Source organism: Bufo bufo, chromosome 5 (genome assembly GCF_905171765.1).
Source record: "Bufo bufo chromosome 5, aBufBuf1.1, whole genome shotgun sequence".
NCBI lineage: Eukaryota > Metazoa > Chordata > Amphibia > Anura > Bufonidae > Bufo > Bufo bufo.
Window position 1 is genome coordinate 84,963,600 of NC_053393.1, and position 18,100 is coordinate 84,981,699.

Sequence of the window (18,100 nt, forward strand, 5' to 3'; positions counted from 1 at the left end):
AGTGACAACAGACATACTCGACCTCTGCTCAAGAGGTGATAGGTGACAAATATCCGTGTCAGACAACCCCTTTAGTATAGTACATTTTCTAGTACACAGGTTCCAGCACATGTAGTAAACTATTTATTGCAACTGGGTTATGCATATATTAGTTTCTTACTTGTTTTGTTTTGTCCATGGCCTTTAATATGGAGAGATTCAGGTCCTCCAGCGCTGCAAGGACACTTTCATATTCTCCCAAGTGCTGTGAGAAATAATCTGCAAAGAGAGAATTAATTGTATAAGTCAACATTACACACGTTACATACTTCTCTTGCTTACACCACCTCACAGCTGTTTTAGGGCCGCACTGGCTTACCAGAGCACCAGAGAATGCACATTAGGGCTCTCGCATAATGTGCCTCAAATTTTCGGTGGAAAGCAACCCCAGTTGGAGTTGACTTTGCAGCTAATCACTTGTTAATATACACTTTGTTTTATGGGTTTGACATGGTAAAAATATTTTTTAACATTTTTTTGTGTTAGAGATTACCTTGATTTTAACCCTTTCCCGACATGTGACATACTATTACATCACATGTTGGGTCGTTAAAAAAGGCGCAGAGTGGAGCGGGCGCCTTAGCAACTGGGTGCCTGCTGTTTCATACAGCAGGCACCCGTGGCTAATGTCCACGACTAGCAGTAATGCCAATCGCACACATTTAACTTCTCAGATGTTAAAGGGGTGGGCACTGTGGAGATCACTGTTAAAGGGGCGGGCACTGTGGAAGTCATTGTTAAAGGGGCAGGCAGTGTGGAGGTCACTGTTAAAGGGGCGGGCACTATTAAAGGGACGGACAATGTGGAGGTCACTTTTAAAGGGACTGGCACTGTGGAGCTCACTGTTAAAGTGGCAGGCAGTGCGGAGTTCACTGTTAAAGGGGCAGGCACTGTGGAAGTAACTGTTAAAGAGGCAGGTACTGTGGAGGTCACTGTTAAAGGGGTGGCCACTATGAAGGTCACTGTTAAAGGGGTGGGCACTGGGAAAGTCACTGTTAAAGGGGCAGTGTTAAAAGTTTAGTTGGACGGCACGCCTCTTTTTTCTTCGGTATGGTGCTCAATGGTAATTCGGGTCAACGTAGTAAAGATAAACCACGGCACTCGTTATATAGATTTGAATCAATTATGCTTTTTAATCATATATCAGAAGCATGTTGTCTGCTGGATGGCATTCATGCATCTGATACTAAGGCCGTGAGCAAGGTCTGAAGATAGGACCGAAACGTTGGCCAGTTTATATTACTTATTCCTGGATGGATATATCATTAAAAAGCATAATTGATTCAAATCTATATAACGAGTGCCGTGGTTTATCTTTACTACTGCAAAAGGGGCATGCACTGTGAAGGTCACTGTTAAAGGGGTGGTCAATGTTAGGCTACTTTCACACTAGCGTTCAGAGCGCATCCGTCTGCTGTCTGCACAGACGGATCCGCTCCTATAATGCAGACGTTTGGATCCGTTCAGAACGCATCCGTCTGCATTATAGCTTAGAAAAAATTCTAAGTGTGAAAGTAGTTCAGACGGATCCGTCCAGACTTTACATTGAAAGTCAATGGGGACGGATCCGTTTGAAAATTGAGCCATATTGTGTCATCTTCAAACGGATCCGTCCCCATTGACTTACATTGTAAGCAGGGGCGTCGTTAGGTCAAAACATTCGGGGCTGGAGCCCCGAATGTTCTTTCCAGTGCCCCGAATGTTTATGCTGGCCGGGAAGAGCTATACTCACCTTTTACTTCCTGGTTCTCGGCGCTCCACTGTGAAGGCTGCACAGCAGACTATACAAGAGGATTACCGAGTGGTGAAGAGCAACAGCATCCGGAACAGGAACTGTAAGTGTTTTTTTATTTTATTTTATTTAGGGGCTGATGGAGGCACTGGGGGATGAAAAGGGGCACTGGGGGATGAAAAGGGGCACTGGGGGATGAAAAGAGGCTGCTGGGGGGCTGATATGGGGCATTGGGGGGCTGATATGGGGCACTGGGGGGCTGATGTGAGGCACTTGGGGGCTGAAGAGGGGCATTATGGCTGATGTGAGGCACTGGGGGGGGCTGAAGAGGGGCATTGGGGGCTGATGTGAGGCACTGGGGGGCTGAAGAGAGGCTGCTGGGGGGGCTGAAGAGGGGCACTGGGGGGCAGATATGAGGCACTGGGGGGCTGAAGAGGGGCATTGAGGGCTGATGTGAGGCACTGGGGGTTTAAGAGAGGCTGCTGGGGGCTGATATGAGGCACTGGGGACTGATATGAGACACTGGGGGGCTGATATGAGGCATTGGGGGCCTGAAGAGGGACACTGGGGGACTGATATGAGGCACTAGGGGGCTGATATGAGGCACTGGGGGGCTGTTATGAGGCTGCTGGGGGGCTGATATGAGGCACTGGGACCTTATATGAGGCACTGGGGGGCTGAAGATGGACACTGGGGGGCTGAAGAGGGGCACTGGGGGGCTAAAGAGGGGCACAGGGGGCAGATATGAGGCACTGGGGCTCTTATCTGAGGTCTGATTGGGGTCATTCACATTGGGGTCTGATCTGAGGTCTTATTGGGGTCTTATTAACATTGGGGGTCTTATTGGGGCTGTCAGCTGAGGTCTAATTAACAGTGGGGGTCTGATTGGTGGTCTGACCTCGGGTGTAATGAAAAATATTTTTTTCTTATTGTCCCCCTCTAAAACCTAGGTGCATCTTATGGGCCGGAGCGTCTTATAGGGCGAAAAATACGGGTAAGTTTGAAAATGAGTTCAAAACTTCTGTCACTTCGGTCTGAAAATCTGAACTCATGCCCGCGCAGCCTGCAAGTAGCAGAACAAGTACAAGGGGGGTTGATGGGTTACAACTTCTGTGATTAGTTTATAGTTGGGGGGTTTGCTTCATTTTAAATTAGGCTGACCATAGGTTAGGATGATCTGTGGGGTTTCCCAGACGGCTAGGCCCTTCACTGTAGTTATTAACCCCTTTCAGCAGTCCCCCATTCACTGAAGGGGTGACTGCTGAAAGGGGTTAATAACTACTGTGAAGGCCCCCGATGCCGATGAGGGCGTGGCTTCGTGGTGTGGGGACGTGGCTTCACGTGGGCTCGTGCCCCGGATGTCTTTAGACCCTAGCAACGCCCCTGATTGTAAGTCTGGACGGATCAATTTGCCTCCGCATGGCCAGGTGGACACCCGAACGCTGCAAGCAGCGTTCGGGTGTCCGCTTGCTGAGCGGAGCGGAGGCTGAACCCTGCCAGACTGATGCATTCTGAGCGGATCCGCATCCACTCAGAATGCATTAGGGCAGTACGGATGCGTTCGGGGGCGCTTGTGAGACCCTTCAAACGGAGCTCACAAGCGGAGCCCCGAACGCTAGTGTGAAAGTAGCCTTAAAGGGGCAGGCACTGTGGTGGTCACTGTTAAAGGGGCGGGCACTGTGGAGGTTACTGTTAAAGGGGCGGGCACTGTGGAGGTCACTATTAAAGGGGCTGGCAGTGTGAAAGTCATTGTTAAAGAGACAGGCACTGTGCAGGTCAGTGTTAAAGATGCGGTCACTGTTAAAGGGGCGGGCTCTGTGGAGGTCACTGTTAAAGGGGCGGCCATTGTGGAGGTCAATGTTAAAGGGGCGGCCACTGTAGAGGTCACTGTTATGCGGGAAACTGTTGATATCTTTTTACAACACACGGAAACATAAAATAAAATAGATGAAATATACCCGGGCGAAGCCAGGTCCTTCTGCTAGTATACAGTATATATATAAAAAAAACAGAAGCATACATTCAATCCACTCCCATTATCAACATGATCACAATCTCATTACATGAAAAAAAAAGTACACGATAAAACATACAAAATTTATATAAATCATATCATTACTAATACCCTATCCTTAAATCAGTGACTTTCATCTCTTCTACTTTTCCCCATATACGATCATTCAAGTATTGATATCAATGATATTTCCTTGACTTCTGATAAGGTACACTCCAAAACCCATATTCCAAATACTCAAGGTAAATTATTATCCATTCCCCCAGCTACCCCAACTTTTCCCCCCTCCCCCCTAGTTATTATTGCAGGAGCCAACTGAGGTCATCCACTCGAATCCAGCAATGCACTATACAAAGGAGTTCATATCCATCCTGCCCATATCTGTTCCCATTCTCTAAGCAGTTTTTTCTCCCAAAATAATACACGTTCATAATTCTTTATCCTATTCATTAAAGGGAGTCTGTCACCTCCATATGGCCATATACAGTGCTTACATGGCTCTGTAGCACACCTATACAGGATTGTAACGGTACCTTTGTTCTTTTCTTTAGACTTGCACAAGCAGGAAAAACGAAGTTTAATTCATATGCAAATAAGCACTCGCAAGTGCCCAGGGGCGGCGTTCTGTGTGTAGGTGCCCAGGCTGCTCTGCCTTCTTTTCACTTTACTCCTTCCCAGTCTCTGCCTTTGCCCTATCGATGAGGCAAGAGACTTGGAGGGCGGGCAAAGACAGAGACAGGGGAGGAGTAAAGTGAAAAGAAGGCAGAGCTGCCTGGGCACCTACACACAGAACGCCGCCCCTGGGCACTTGCGAGTGCTTATTTGCATATGAATTAAACTTAGTTTTTCCTGCTTGTGCAAGTCTAAAGAAAAGAACAAAGGTACCGTTACAATCCTGTATAGGTGTGCTACAGAGCCATGTAAGCACTGTATACAGGGAGTGCAGAATTATTAGGCAAGTTGTATTTTTGAGGATTAATTTTATTATTGAACAACAACCATGTTCTCAATGAACCCAAAAAACTCATTAATATCAAAGCTGAATATTTTTGGAAGTAGTTTTTAGTTTGTTTTTAGTTTTAGCTATTTTAGGGGGGTATCTGTGTGTGCAGATGACTATTACTGTGCATAATTATTAGGCAACTTAACAAAAAACAAATATATATCCATTTCAATTATTTATTTTTACCAGTGAAACCAATATAACATCTCAACATTCCCAAATATACATTTCTGACATTCAAAAACAAAACAAAAACAAATCAGTGACCAATATAGCCACCTTTCTTTGCAAGGACACTCATGGAAGAAGCCATCCATGGATTCTGTCAGTGTTTTGATCTGTTTACCATCAACATTGCGTGCAGCAGCAACCATAGCCTCCCAGACACTGTTCAGAGAGGTGTACTGTTTTCCCTCCTTGTAAATCTCACATTTGATGATGGACCACAGGTTCTCAATGGGGTTCAGATCAGGTGAACAAGGAGGCCATGTCATTAGATTTTCTTCTTTTATACCCTTTCTTGCCAGCCACGCTGTGGAGTACTTGGACGCGTGTCATGGAGCATTGTCCTGCATGAAAATCATGTTTTTCTTGAAGGATGCAGACTTCTTCCTGTACCACTGCTTGAAGAAGGTGTCTTCAAGAAACTGGCAGTAGGACTGGGAGTTGAGCTTGACTCCATCCTCAACCCGAAAAGGCCCCACAAGCTCATCTTTGATGATACCAGCCCAAACCAGTACTCCACCTCCACCTTGCTGGCGTCTGAGTCGGACTGGAGCTCTCTGCCCTTTACCAATCCAGCCACGGGCCCATCCATCTGGCCCATCAAGAATCACTCTCATTTCATCAGTCCATAAAACCTTAGAAAAATCAGTCTTGAGATATTTCTTGGCCCAGTCTTGACGTTTCAGCTTGTGTGTCTTGTTCAGTGGTGGTCGTCTTTCAGCCTTTCTTACCTTGGCTATGTCTCTGAGTATTGCACACCTTGTGCTTTTGGGCACTCCAGTGATGTTGCAGCTCTGAAATATGGCCAAACTGGTGGCAAGTGGCATCTTGGCAGCTGCACGCTTGACTTTTCTCAGTTCATGGGCAGTTATTTTGCGCCATGGTTTTTCCACAAGCTTCTTGCGACCCTGTTGACTATTTTGAATGAAACGCTTGATTGTTCGATGATCACGCTTCAGAAGCTTTGCAATTTTAAGAGTGCTGCATCCCTCTGCAAGATATCTCACTATTTTTGACTTTTCTGAGCCTGTCAAGTCCTTCTTTTGACCCATTTTGCCAAAGGAAAGGAAGTTGCCTAATAATTATGCACACCTGATATAGGGTGTTGATGTCATTAGACCACACCCCTTCTCATTACAGAGATGCACATCACCTAATATGCTTAATTGGTAGTAGGCTTTCGAGCCTATACAGCTTGGAGTAAGACAACATGCATAAAGAGGATGATGTGGTCAAAATACTCATTTGCCTAATAATTCTGCACTCCCTGTATGGCCATATGGAGGTGACAGACTCCCTTTAACGGTTTCCATTCCTGAAACTCAGGGTAATTTTCTGATCCCCATTTTCTAACTATTATTACTTTTGCAATTAATAGCCCTTTCAACCACATTATATTTTTCTTCTTATACCCTTTGTCCATGGGGAAAATTCCTAAAATTGCAAGTTCTATTCCTACCGTGGGTTTTACCTCCATCCTCCTACCCATCTCCTCAAATATATTACCCCAGTATTCCTGAATAATCGGGCAACTCAATATAAGATGAATAAAACCTGCTTGTTCATTTCGGCATTTTAAGCATCTATGATCCCTATCTTTATCAATTTTAGTCAGCACTGAGGGGGTATAATATAAACAATGAATTATATTAAATTGTATTAATCCCTGATTACTTGATATAGAAGCCCTTTTTATATTTTTATAATCGTCTTCCCATTGTAGTGGACTCCTACACCCAATCTCCCGTTCTCATTTATTCTCACTCTTAAATTTAGTCATCTTACCTAATCCCTTCCTAATTCTTTTATATATTTGTGACATTGTAATCCTTATATTTTTGCAGTTATAACAAAAATCTATAAAATCGTGGTCCCTAATCATGAAATATCTCTTATCCTTTGTACTATCATATGCGTGTTTTAATTGTGCATACCTAAAATCAGTCAATTTATCAACCCCTTCCCCTGCACACAACTCCTCCAAAGACCTTATTCTCCCTTTTCCCAAAATGTATAATCTTCCAGTAACAAGAACTCCCCTAAATTTACATTCTGCCATAATGGAGTGTAATGAAAAGCTTGAAACAACCTAAATATCTTTCTAATTTAATTCCATACATTTTGCAGCATTCTACTTATCGGGCATTTTTTTCCCCAATACTCCTAAATACCCGGTTTCTAAAATACTAAAGATATCTTTCTGGGTCCCTTTACATTTACTTATTAAGTGTTGAATAAACCCATCCCCACCATAACCAGTGCACCATTAAATTTGTGCAGCCATATAATAACCTTGCATATAAGGAAGGGCGAGACCCCCCTCTTCCTCTGCTTTCCACTCGGGCCAGCGGTAGCTTCTGCCATACTCTTATCTTATCTTTTACCTTATTAATCATCAGGGATAGATTTAATTTATTATAATCCTTCAAATTAGCAGTTATTTTAATCCCCATATACTCAAACTGTTCTGTAGGTTTAAGCATTCGAACATCAGTAACATTGCCATCAACTTGTTGGTTCAATGGCAAAAATACAGATTTTGCCCAATTTATTTCAAAACCAGAAATGGCTCCAAAGTCATTTACAATCCTCATAACATAAATAAGAATATTCCATCCCGCTTTCAAAAAAATCAGTACATTATCTGCATTCATGTTTTAGTCTGTAGTTTAGTCTGAGAGGGCTCCTGGGTTGTCCGGAGGGAGGACATCTTAGTCCTTTTGTGCAGCTCTGACTAGTGCCGCTATGTAGCAGTTCTCATAGGGTCTAGTTATCTGCTAGTTCAGTGTCTTCTCTTAGCAGCTCTGTCTGTGACCGCAATGCATCGTTCTGCATGGGTCCAGGCATCTATCTAGTTTTCTGGTTACAGTTATGTTTTGTCTGAACAGTGTCCTGTGTTTATGTCTGGGTTCCTGTTCGTGTGCCTGGGTTCCTGTTTGTCTGGACTGCTGGTGCTTGCGCCAGCGTTAGTCTCTGCAGGTAAGTGGCCAAGTACACCGGGACCATCCTGGAGGTGCAACCAGTGAGTCCACAGCTAAGTTCATCCCCACTATACGGAGCTTTGTGAAGAACGGGGCACACTGAGTCTCCGCCCTCTAGATTTGGCCCTAAGTAAAACCAGTGCACTTGGTCCAGTGGTATTACCTGTCACTAGTCCCTTACCTGCTGGTTCAGCTTTCTTTCATGTCTGGATCTCTGTTAATAAAGTACTTATTTTTGTTCCTTGCCTAGTCTGTCTGCTTTCCAGGGGTAATTTGGTATCAGCAAACATTTTTTATAATAATTCATTGCATAATAAAAAGTAATACAATTTTCAAATTTAATGGATGTATCAATTTCTCATGGATTCCAAGATCTCTTCTTGTTGTAATTAAATTGAAACCTTCATTGTTTACTTGCAAAGGATGAAAATGTGTATTAGTTGTGTGATGATCTCACTGTTATATGGTTGCAGTACGGTTATCAGAGCTGTCTTCTAACAAGCCATGCACCCCTGAATACATGACATGAAGAGGACAAATTTTCTAAATATTTAAAAGAAAGCATTAAAATCACTAAAACAGGAGGGTAGCAAGGAAGCATTGAAAAACTATAAGGAAAAAATAGAATATGTAAAAGACAAATAAAAGCAGCCAAAAAGAGTAAAACTAACTGTTAAATGTTCTTCAATTATATAAATGTTAAAAAGTATAAATCTGAAGGTGTTGGCCCTTTACAGAGTGATGAGGGAGGAGTTGCAGAGACCGATGAGGAGAAAGCAAAGCTATTAAATATTTTTTTCTCCACTGTATTCACTGAGGAAAATAAATTGTCAGATAAAATGAAGAATGTAAAAGTAAATTCCCCATTAAAAGTGCTCTGTCTGACCCAGGAAGAAGTACACCGGCGTCTTATAAAGATTAAAACAGACAAATCACCGGAACCAGATGGCATACACCCCCATATCCTAAGAGAATAAAGTAATGTCATAGACAGCTCCTTAATTATGATATTTAAGGACTCTATACTGACAGGGAATGTTCCACAGGAATGGTACATACAGTCAGGTCCATAAATATTGGGACATCGACACAATTCTAACATTTTTGGCTCTATACACCACCACAATGGATTTGAAATGAAACAAACAAGATGTGCTTTAACTATCAATTTGAGGGTATTTACATCCTAATCAGGTGAACGGTGTAGGAATTACAACAGTTTGCATATGTGCCTCCCACTTGTTAAGGGACCAAAAGTAATGGGACAATTGGCTTCTCAGCTGTTTCATGGCCAGGTGTGTGTTATTCCCTCATTATCCCAATTACAATGATCAGATAAAAGGTCCAGAGTTCATTTCAAGTGTGCTTTTTGCATTTGGAATCTGTTGCTGTCAACTCTCAAGATGAGATCCAAAGAGCTGTTACTATCAGTGAAGCAAACCATCATTAGGCTGAAAAAAAAAAAACAAACCCATCAGAGAGATAGCAAAAACATTAGGCATGGCCAAAACAACTGTTTGGAACATTCTTAAAAAGAAGGAACACACCGGTGAGCTCAGCAACACCAAAAGACCCGGAAGACCACGGAAAACAACTGTGGTGGATGACCGAAGAATTCTTTCCCTGGTGAAGAAAACACCCTTCACAACAGTTGGTTAGATCAAGAACACTCTCTAGGAGGTAGGTGTATGTGTGTCAAAAAATCAAGAGAAGACTTCACCAGAGTGAATACAGAGGGTTCACCACAAGATGTAAACCATTGGTGAGCCTCAAAAACAGGAAGGCCAGATTAGAGTTTGCCAAACGACATCTAAAAAAGCCTTCACAGTTCTGGAACAACATCCTATGGACAGATGAGACCAAGATCAACTTGTACCAGAGTGATGGGAAGAGAAGAGTATGGAGAAGGAAAGGAACTGCTCATGATCCTAAGCATACCACCTCATCAGTGAAGCATGGTGGTGGTAGTGCCATGGCGTGGGCATGTATGGCTGCCAATGTAACTGGTTCTCTTGTATTTATTGATGATGTGACTGCTGACAAAAGCAGCAGGATGAATTCTGAAGTGTTTCGGGCAATATTATCTGCTCATATTCAGCCAAATGCTTCAGAACTCATTGGACGGCACTTCACAGTGCAGATGGACAATGACCCAAAGCATACTGCAAAAGCAACCAAAGAGTTTTTTAAGGGAAAGAAGTGGAATGTTATGCAATGGCCAAGTCAATCACCTAACCTGAATCCGATTGAGCATGCATTTCACTTGCTGAAGACAAAACTGAAGGCAAAATTTCCCCAAGAACAAGCAGGAACTGAAGACAGTTGCAGTAGAGGCCTGGCATAGCATCACCAGGGATGAAACCCAGCGTCTGGTGAGGTCTATGCTTTCCAGACTTCAGGCTGCAATTGACTGCAAAGGATTTGCAACCAAGTATTAAAAAGTGAAAGTTTGATTATTATTATTATTATTCTGTCCCATTACTTTTGGTCCCTTAACAAGTGGGAGGCACATATGCAAACTGTTGTAATTCCTACACCATTCACCTGATTTGGATGTAAATACCCTCAAATTAAAGCTGACAGTCTGCAGTTAAAGCACATCTTGTTCGTTTCATTTCAAATCCATTGTGGTGGTGTATAGAGCCAGAAATGTTAGAATTGTGTCAATGTCCCAATATTTATTGGGACTGTAGCAAATATGGTGCCAAAATTCACAAAGGTTTCAAAAACAGAGCCCGGAAACTATAGGCCGGTAAGTTTAACATCTATCGTGGGTAAACTATTTTGGAGTTGAGATGTAGTAGGGTTAACACACAAACTCTTAACTCAAATTTTTTAACTCATCGCTTTATCTTGAAATAAAAGCCATTGAAAAGCAATTAAAGGTGTTTGCTTAACACATTTAGTTTAGATAACACGTCTCATGAAGCATGTGTGTTAAATAAGCGAATAACGCCGTATCAGCATGGCTTCATGAGGGATTGGTCATGTCAAACTAATTTAATCTGTTTCTATGAGGAGGTAAGTACTAGATTCGACCACGGCGAATCAATGGATGTCAGATATCTAGTGCAGCTGTACTAGAGCGCAGCATAAAGGGAGGCTGCCATGATAGGTTTTGGGGACGAGGGGATGTCAGGGGAAGTGGCAGGCTAGATGAGGGCAGTGAGAGGTTAAGTGGGGAGGATGTTGGGTTAAGGGAAAGGGGTGGAGCTGTAGGGTTTTTAAGGAAGGGAAGCGGGAACCCAGGCAACATTTTAGGTGTAAGAAAGCTGAGGTAAAGAGGGATAGCTTACCGGTCAGATGGAGGCCCTCTTAGATAGGCTGAGGGAGTCGCAGGTGTCGGGCCTGCTTGGTGGGGAGGCAGCTGGCACGTCCAGCTCGGCGCCGGAGGGCAGACGGCCGCGGCGGGTACGGCCGCCGGCGCGCCTTAGCCCGAGCAAAACCCCACGGGCTCGGCACCGGATTGGGAGCCCCTCCAGGGACCCTCCGCATCGGGGAGGCATGGCTAAAGCTCCAGTGTCGGCCTCCCGGCGCGGGAGGAATCCCGCAGTACGGCGGAGTTCAGAGCAGGGCAGGGGTTCCCGCCCCCTGCCTTCCCCAGCGTGCAGCGGTGGATCGGGACCTGCAGGATCCCCCCTTAGCGGGGGAGGGGAGGCCTGCGCGGCGGGGGAGCGAGAGACGGTGCGGACACGAGGCTGGGCTGGCAGCTGGTCGGCAGGGGACCAGGCCTTGGGACACAGAGGAGGACGCAGCAAGCACTGGCAGACAGCAGCGAGAGGAGGAGCCATCTTCACCATCGTCATGCGCACTCAACACCTTGGAGGCTGGGGTGCAGGGATCCGGGTCAGCAGTTGTGTCGGCGCAGGAGGACGTCTCGTTACTGAGGATGGATCGGCTGGAGTCAGGAGTGACGGCTGCGGGGTTCACAGTGCCCGGGCAGCCAGGTAAGACCTCTGTGGGACCTTCACATGTGGTAGTTAGCGCCCCTGGGGGGGTGTGGGCAGGGGGGAGCCACGGGGAGTTGGTTGGGGGGCTGAGTCAGTTGCTGGGCAGCTTGGCGGGTTGGGTTGCTGGTCTTGGGGGGGCAGGATTGTCTCCATTGTCCACTTGGGGGGAGGGAGGGGCCCCTTCTGTGCCGGTGAGGGTTGGACCGGGAGTTGCTAGTACGCCGGTGCGGGGGGGGGGGAGTCGGTATTGGTGCAGACCCAAGCGGGGGGCGAGGAGGAGCGGCGGGAAGTGGATGACTCGGTGCAAGGGGAGGTATATGTCTGTTTTGAAGGCCCATTGGGGGCACATTTAAAGCAGGAGGCGAAGGAGCGTATTTGGAAGGAGGAGTATATAGAGATTTTTTCCTTGTTGCCCCTGGAGAGACTTGCATAGGGAGCGGCGAGAGGACGGGAAAAAAGAGGAGGATGAAAAACACAGGTACCGGCTGATTCCGCATACCTTCTCCAACTGTCTGCAGGCGTTTGCCATTCTGGCAAGTGTCATTGGGAAAAAATCGCCGGAGTGTTGCTCCGCGCTGTTTTGTTACATGGACGCGATCGGGGAGGCGTATCGGGTGTATGGGGGCGTGGGCTGGCTTCGTTACGACGAGCAGTTTAGGCAGAGGAAAGCGGTCCGCCCGAACATGCGGTGGGACCACAAAGATATTGGTTTGTGGATGCGAGTGACGGCGCCGGGGCGGCAGGGGCAGTCATTTTGGGGGGACGCAGGTAGCGGGGCAGGGCAGTCGGGGATGTCAACGGCTGCGGCGAAGGGTTTGTGCTTCCTTTTTAATGAAGGGAACTGCAAATTCGGGGCGAAGTGCAAATTCAAGCACGAGTGCACTTCCCGCGGCGGGGCTCATGGGGCGTCCATATGTTTCCGAGGGGGTAAGCCGAGAGGGGGGGAATCCAGTGGAAAAGGGTTTGACGCCGGTACGGGTGGGAAGGACGGGTAAGAATTTGCGCTCGGCAGGGGAGCATGCGGAGGTGGTCTCGGAGAAGCTGGCAAGGGAGGTGTTGTTGGGGCGAATGGATGGACCGTTTGAGGCTCCGCCGTTTGCTGATTTTTTAGGTTTCGCCTTTGGGGGTGGTGCCGAAGAAGGAGCCGAACAAGTTTCGGCTGATTCATCACTTGTCATTCCCAAAGGGTGCGTCGGTCAATGAGGGTATTGATCCTGAATTGTGTTTGGTGGTCTATACCTCGTTTGACATGGCTGTGGCATGGGTGCGGCGTTTGGGTCCAGGAACTTTGTTGGCAAAGACAGACATTGAAGCGGCTTTCCGTCTGCTCCCGGTGCACCCGGAGAGCTTACATCTATTGGGGTGTTTTTGGGACGGGGGGTTTTACGTGGATAGGTGTCTGCCGATGGGTTGTTCCTTGTCATGCGCATATTTTGAGGCCTTCAGTTCCTTCCTGGAGTGGGTGGTGGTGGAAGTTTCGGGTTGCAAGTCAGTCATCCATTACCTGGATGATTTTTTGTGCTTGGGTCCGGCGGGTTCGCGGGTATGTCATCTGCTGCTTTCTACGTTACAGTCGGTGTTTGCGTCCTTTGTGGTACCGCTTGCAGAAGGGAAGACGGTTGGGCCTACGACTGAGTTGAGTTTTTTGGGGATTGTTTTGGACACGGTGGCCATGAAGTGTAGGTTGCCGGGGGATAAGTTGTGGGATTTGCGGGCGGAGGTCGACAGGGCGGGTAGGTCAGTTAAGATTCGTTTGAGGGATTTGCAATCGTCGCATTATGCCCATGGGCCGAATATTTTGCAGGCAGTTGGCGGCTGCGACCGCGGGTGTGACGGCGGCGCATCACTTCATTCGGTTGGGGCGCGAGCTGCGAAGGGATTTGGAAGTGTGGGCTAGGTTTTTGTCAGAGTTCAACGGGAGGGCGTTGGTTTTGGGGATGCAGTGGATAGTGTGGATTTTGATTTGTTTTCAGACGCGGCGGGGGTATTGGTTTTGGGGTCTACTGCAACAGGCAGTGGTGCGCGGACCGCTGGCCTGAGTCGTGGGGGGTAAGAGGTTGGGTTCGGAATCTGGCATTGTTGGAGCTCTTTCCTATTGTGTTAGAATTGGAGTTGTGGGGGGATACGTTTCGTGACAAAAAGGTGAGGTTCCATTGTGACAACATGGGGGTGGTGCAGGCAATTACTAATTTGCCTGCTTCCTCCCTGCCGGTGGTTAGGTTGTTGCAGCATATGGTATTGCGTTGTTTAACGTTGAATGTGTGGGAGATAGCGGTTCATGTGCCGGGGGTCTCTAACAGTATTGCGGATGCTCTTTCTCGTTCGCAGTGGGAGCGCTTTTGGTAGCTGGCGCCAGAGGCAGAGGTCGTCGGGTTGGAGTGTCCGGGGCTGCTGTGGGAGATCTTGGAGGTACTGTGAGTGGGTTATTCAGGGCATCCCTAACGGCCGGTACGTGGGCAGCGTACGACGAGGCTTGGGATGGCTGGGCGAGTTGGTGTGGCATGCTGGGAGTGGGGGGGATGCGGGTGAAGTTTCCTTGGTGTTGTTTTTGGGATGGAAAAAGGAAGAAGGGTGGTCGGTGGCTCAGGTAAATAGGTGCATGTCGGGATTGGCTTTTGGTTTCAAGTTGAGATTTAGTGGATTGCACCAAGGCTTTTATGGTTCGGCAGGTGTTGAAGGGTTGGCGGAGGGGTCCGAAGATAGGCGCCGGCCGGTGTCGTTCGAGTTGTTGTTAAATCTTGAGGGGCGGTTGGAGGTTGTCTGTAGCTCTCGGGGGGAGGTAAGGTTGTTCAAGGCGGCGTTTGCGCTGGCCTTTTTCGGGGCGTTTAGGTTGGGCGAATTAGTGAGTAGGAGCGTTAGTTGTGCCGGGGGGGTTGCGGGATGAGGATGTGGATGTCTTTTATGACAGGGTGGTGGTCCGGTTACGTAAGTCTAAAACGGATCAGGAGGGGCGAGGGTGTTGTGTTTGTTTGTTTGCAGTGCCTGGATGCTCGATGTGTCCGGTCGTTTGCCTGCGGGAGTATCGCTTGGGTATGGGAGAAGGGGCGGCCCCCTTTTTGTGGCATGCGGATGGGTCCTTTTTATCCAGATTTCAGTTCCTGGCAGTTTTGAAGAGGTGTTTGGGGGATTTGGGGTTGGATCCGCGGTGTTACACGGGTCACTCGTTCCGGATTGGGGCGGCGACGGAGGGAGCCCGTCGGGGTATGAGTGAGGAGGTCATTAAGAGGATAGGTCGGTGGGAATCGGGTAGGTTCCGATCTTATGTGCGTTTGGGCGGTCTGTAAAGGGTGCTGGTTGCGGGCTTCTGGATTAATGTGGTTGTTATGTTTGTTTCATTTCAGGTGTTCCCCCGGCTTTGGTGTGGATTATCGGGCATTCGTTCGTTTTTTGGGGGGCGTTAAGGGCCGATGTGCGTCCGAACGGTCGTCAGCTGGGCTTGGACAGGGAGGTGGCGGCCATACGGTGGCTGGGTTACCGAGGTATGTTGTGGGGGGGGGGGGTTTGAGGGAGGTTCATCGCTTTGTGCAGCTGGACCGGCCTCCGGATGTATTGGTGCTGCATGCTGGAGGAAACGACTTGGGCATGAAGCCGGTGAGAGAATTAATTTGGGACATTAAGTTTGACCTGTTACGGTTGTGGTCGTTGTTCCCCGGGATGGTAGTGGTGTGGTCGGACATCGTTCCTTGACGGCGTTGGCGGGAGGCACGATCGGTGGAGAGGATAAACAAGGCCCGCATTAAAGTTAACAGGGCGGTTGGAAAATTTGTGGCACGGAATGGGGCGGTTGTGGTACGGCATTTTGAGTTAGAGCCCGGAGTGGGTGAGTTTTGGAGGGAGGACGGGGTCCACCTCAATGCAGTGGGCATTGATCTGTGGTCGTTAGGTCTGCAAGGGGATATCGAGCGAGCTTTGGGTGTGTGGAGGGGCGCGCAAGCTTGAGGTAGAAGGTCAAGTTGCACGTCTGTGGCGGTAGGAGGTCCTGGAAGACGGTGCTAGGGCTTGGTGTTTGTGGATGGGAGGGCCTCAATTGGTGGGGCTGGACTATTTGGTGCACCAGCTGGAATCAGGGGTTCTAGGACCTCCTTCGTCAGGTCTAGGTATATAATATATGTTACATGTTATGTTTGTATTAATAAAAGGCTGCTGTGGCCATTTAATTCCAATATTCGGTTTTGTGTCATTTATGGAGGGGGATATGAAACGAGGTAGGGTTGGGGAGTGTGAAGATAATGGGGAGAGAATAGAGGACCTGAGGGAATTCCCCAATAACCTAATTAAGTGCAGCTGTACTAGAGCGCAGCATAAAGGGAGGCTGCCATGATAGGTTTTGGGGACGAGGGGATGTCAGGGGAAGTGGCAGGCTAGATGAGGGCAGTGAGAGGTTAAGTGGGGAGGAGGTTGGGTTAAGGAAAAGGGGTGGAGCTTTATGGTTTTTAAGGAAGGGAACCGGGAACCCAGGCGCCATTTTAGGTGTAAGAAAGCTCCCGCCCACCCTCCCTTTTTTGGGTAGCTGGGGGGGGGGGGGGCAGAAGGGGTTTGGGTAGGGCATTATTGGGAAGGTTTTTGGGGATTGGGTTTTTGTCATAGCAGTCGGCGGTAGGAGGTCCTGGAAGACGGTGCTAGGGCTTGGTGTTTGTAGATGGGAGGGCCTCAATTGGTGGGGCTGGACTCCCAGGGTTAGAAAGTTGGTTGGTTTCAGTAGGGTGTCCATCACTCGGTGTCTCCGAGCTGGAGTGATACGGCTGGAGGCAAGGTGGATTGAGCCGAGTGTTTGCTGGAATCGGGGCTTCTAGGACCTCCTTAGTCAGGTCTAGGTATATAATATATGTTACATGTTATGTTTGTATTAATAAAAGACTGCTACATTTTTGGAGGGGGATATGGTAATGAGGTAGCGTTGGGGAGTGTGAGGATAATGGGGAGAGAACAGAGGACCTGAGGGAATTCCCCAATAACCTAATCATGACTTCTTCAAAGCATTTGACACTGTACCACATAAAAGGTTAGTATATAAAATGAGAATGCTTGGACTGGCTCATTGATAGAGAACAGAGGGTGGTTATTAATGGTACACAAATAACACTAAACTGTATAAAGTAATTAGTGGCGTCGCTAGGGGGGGGGCGAGGGGGGGGCAATCGCCCCCCTATGTTGTCCTTTGCCCCCCCGGTTGCCCCCCCGCTGATTCCCCCACGTGAATACTAATGAGCGCTTCCATTATGGAAGCGCTCATTAGAACCGAGAGACCAGGAAGTGGTGAACGCTCTGTACTCACCACTTCCTGGTCCTCGGCTGTCGGCTGTGCAGGGCTGCGCACAGCGTGAGGGCGCTCTGTGACCTCACGCTGTGCGCGCCAGTTCAGAGCACAGTCGACTGAGGAGAGGCAGGCGGCGTCCAGGAGCAGGAGAGGTAAGTGATTTTTTATTTTATAAACTTTGTGGCTGCTGGGGGCATAAGGGGGCTAATGATGAGAGGTATATGGGGGGCCAGGGCTAATGATGAGAGGCATAAGGGGGCTAATGATGAGAGGTATATGGGGGGCCAGGGCTAATGATTAGAGGCATTTGGGGGGCTAATGATGAGAGGCATAAGGGGGGCTAATGATGAGAGGCATATGGGGGGCTAATGATTAGAGGCATATGGGGGGCTAATGATTAGAGGCATTTGGGGGGGCTAATGATTAGAGGCATAAGGGGGCTAATGATGAGAGGCATTTGGGGGGCTAATGATGAGAGGCATATGGGGGGGGGCTAATGATTAGAGGCATAAGGGGGCTAATGATGAGAGGCATTTGGGGGCTAATGATGAGAGGCATTTGGGGGGCTAATGATGAGAGGCATATGGGGGCTAAAGATGAGAGGCATTTGGGGGCTAATGATGAGAGTCATATGGGGGCTAATGATGAGAGGCATTTGGGGGGCTAATGATGAGAGGCATAAGGGGGCTAATGATGAGAGGCATAAGGGGGCTAATGATGAGAGGTATTTGGGGGGGCTAATGATGAGAGGCATTTGGGGGGCTAATGATGAGAGGCATTTGGGGGGCTAATGATGAGAGGCATTTGGGGGGCTAATGATGAGAGGCATTTGGGGGGCTAATAAAGAGAGGCATTTGGGGGGCTAATGAAGAGAGGCATTTGGGGGGCTAATGACGAGA

The 18,100-nt window shown here is 47.9% G+C and overlaps 1 protein-coding gene across 1 annotated transcript in view; it reads right to left on the reverse strand.

The window, feature by feature from the left end:
* The window catches only part of NECAB1 (N-terminal EF-hand calcium binding protein 1), a 312,192-nt gene that overhangs the window by 136,317 nt on the left and 157,775 nt on the right, over positions 1 to 18,100 (reverse strand). The window contains exon 5 of the mRNA XM_040432240.1: positions 161 to 258. Coding sequence (XP_040288174.1) covers positions 161 to 258 — 98 coding nt within the window. The remainder of the gene's footprint in view (positions 1 to 160; positions 259 to 18,100) is intronic.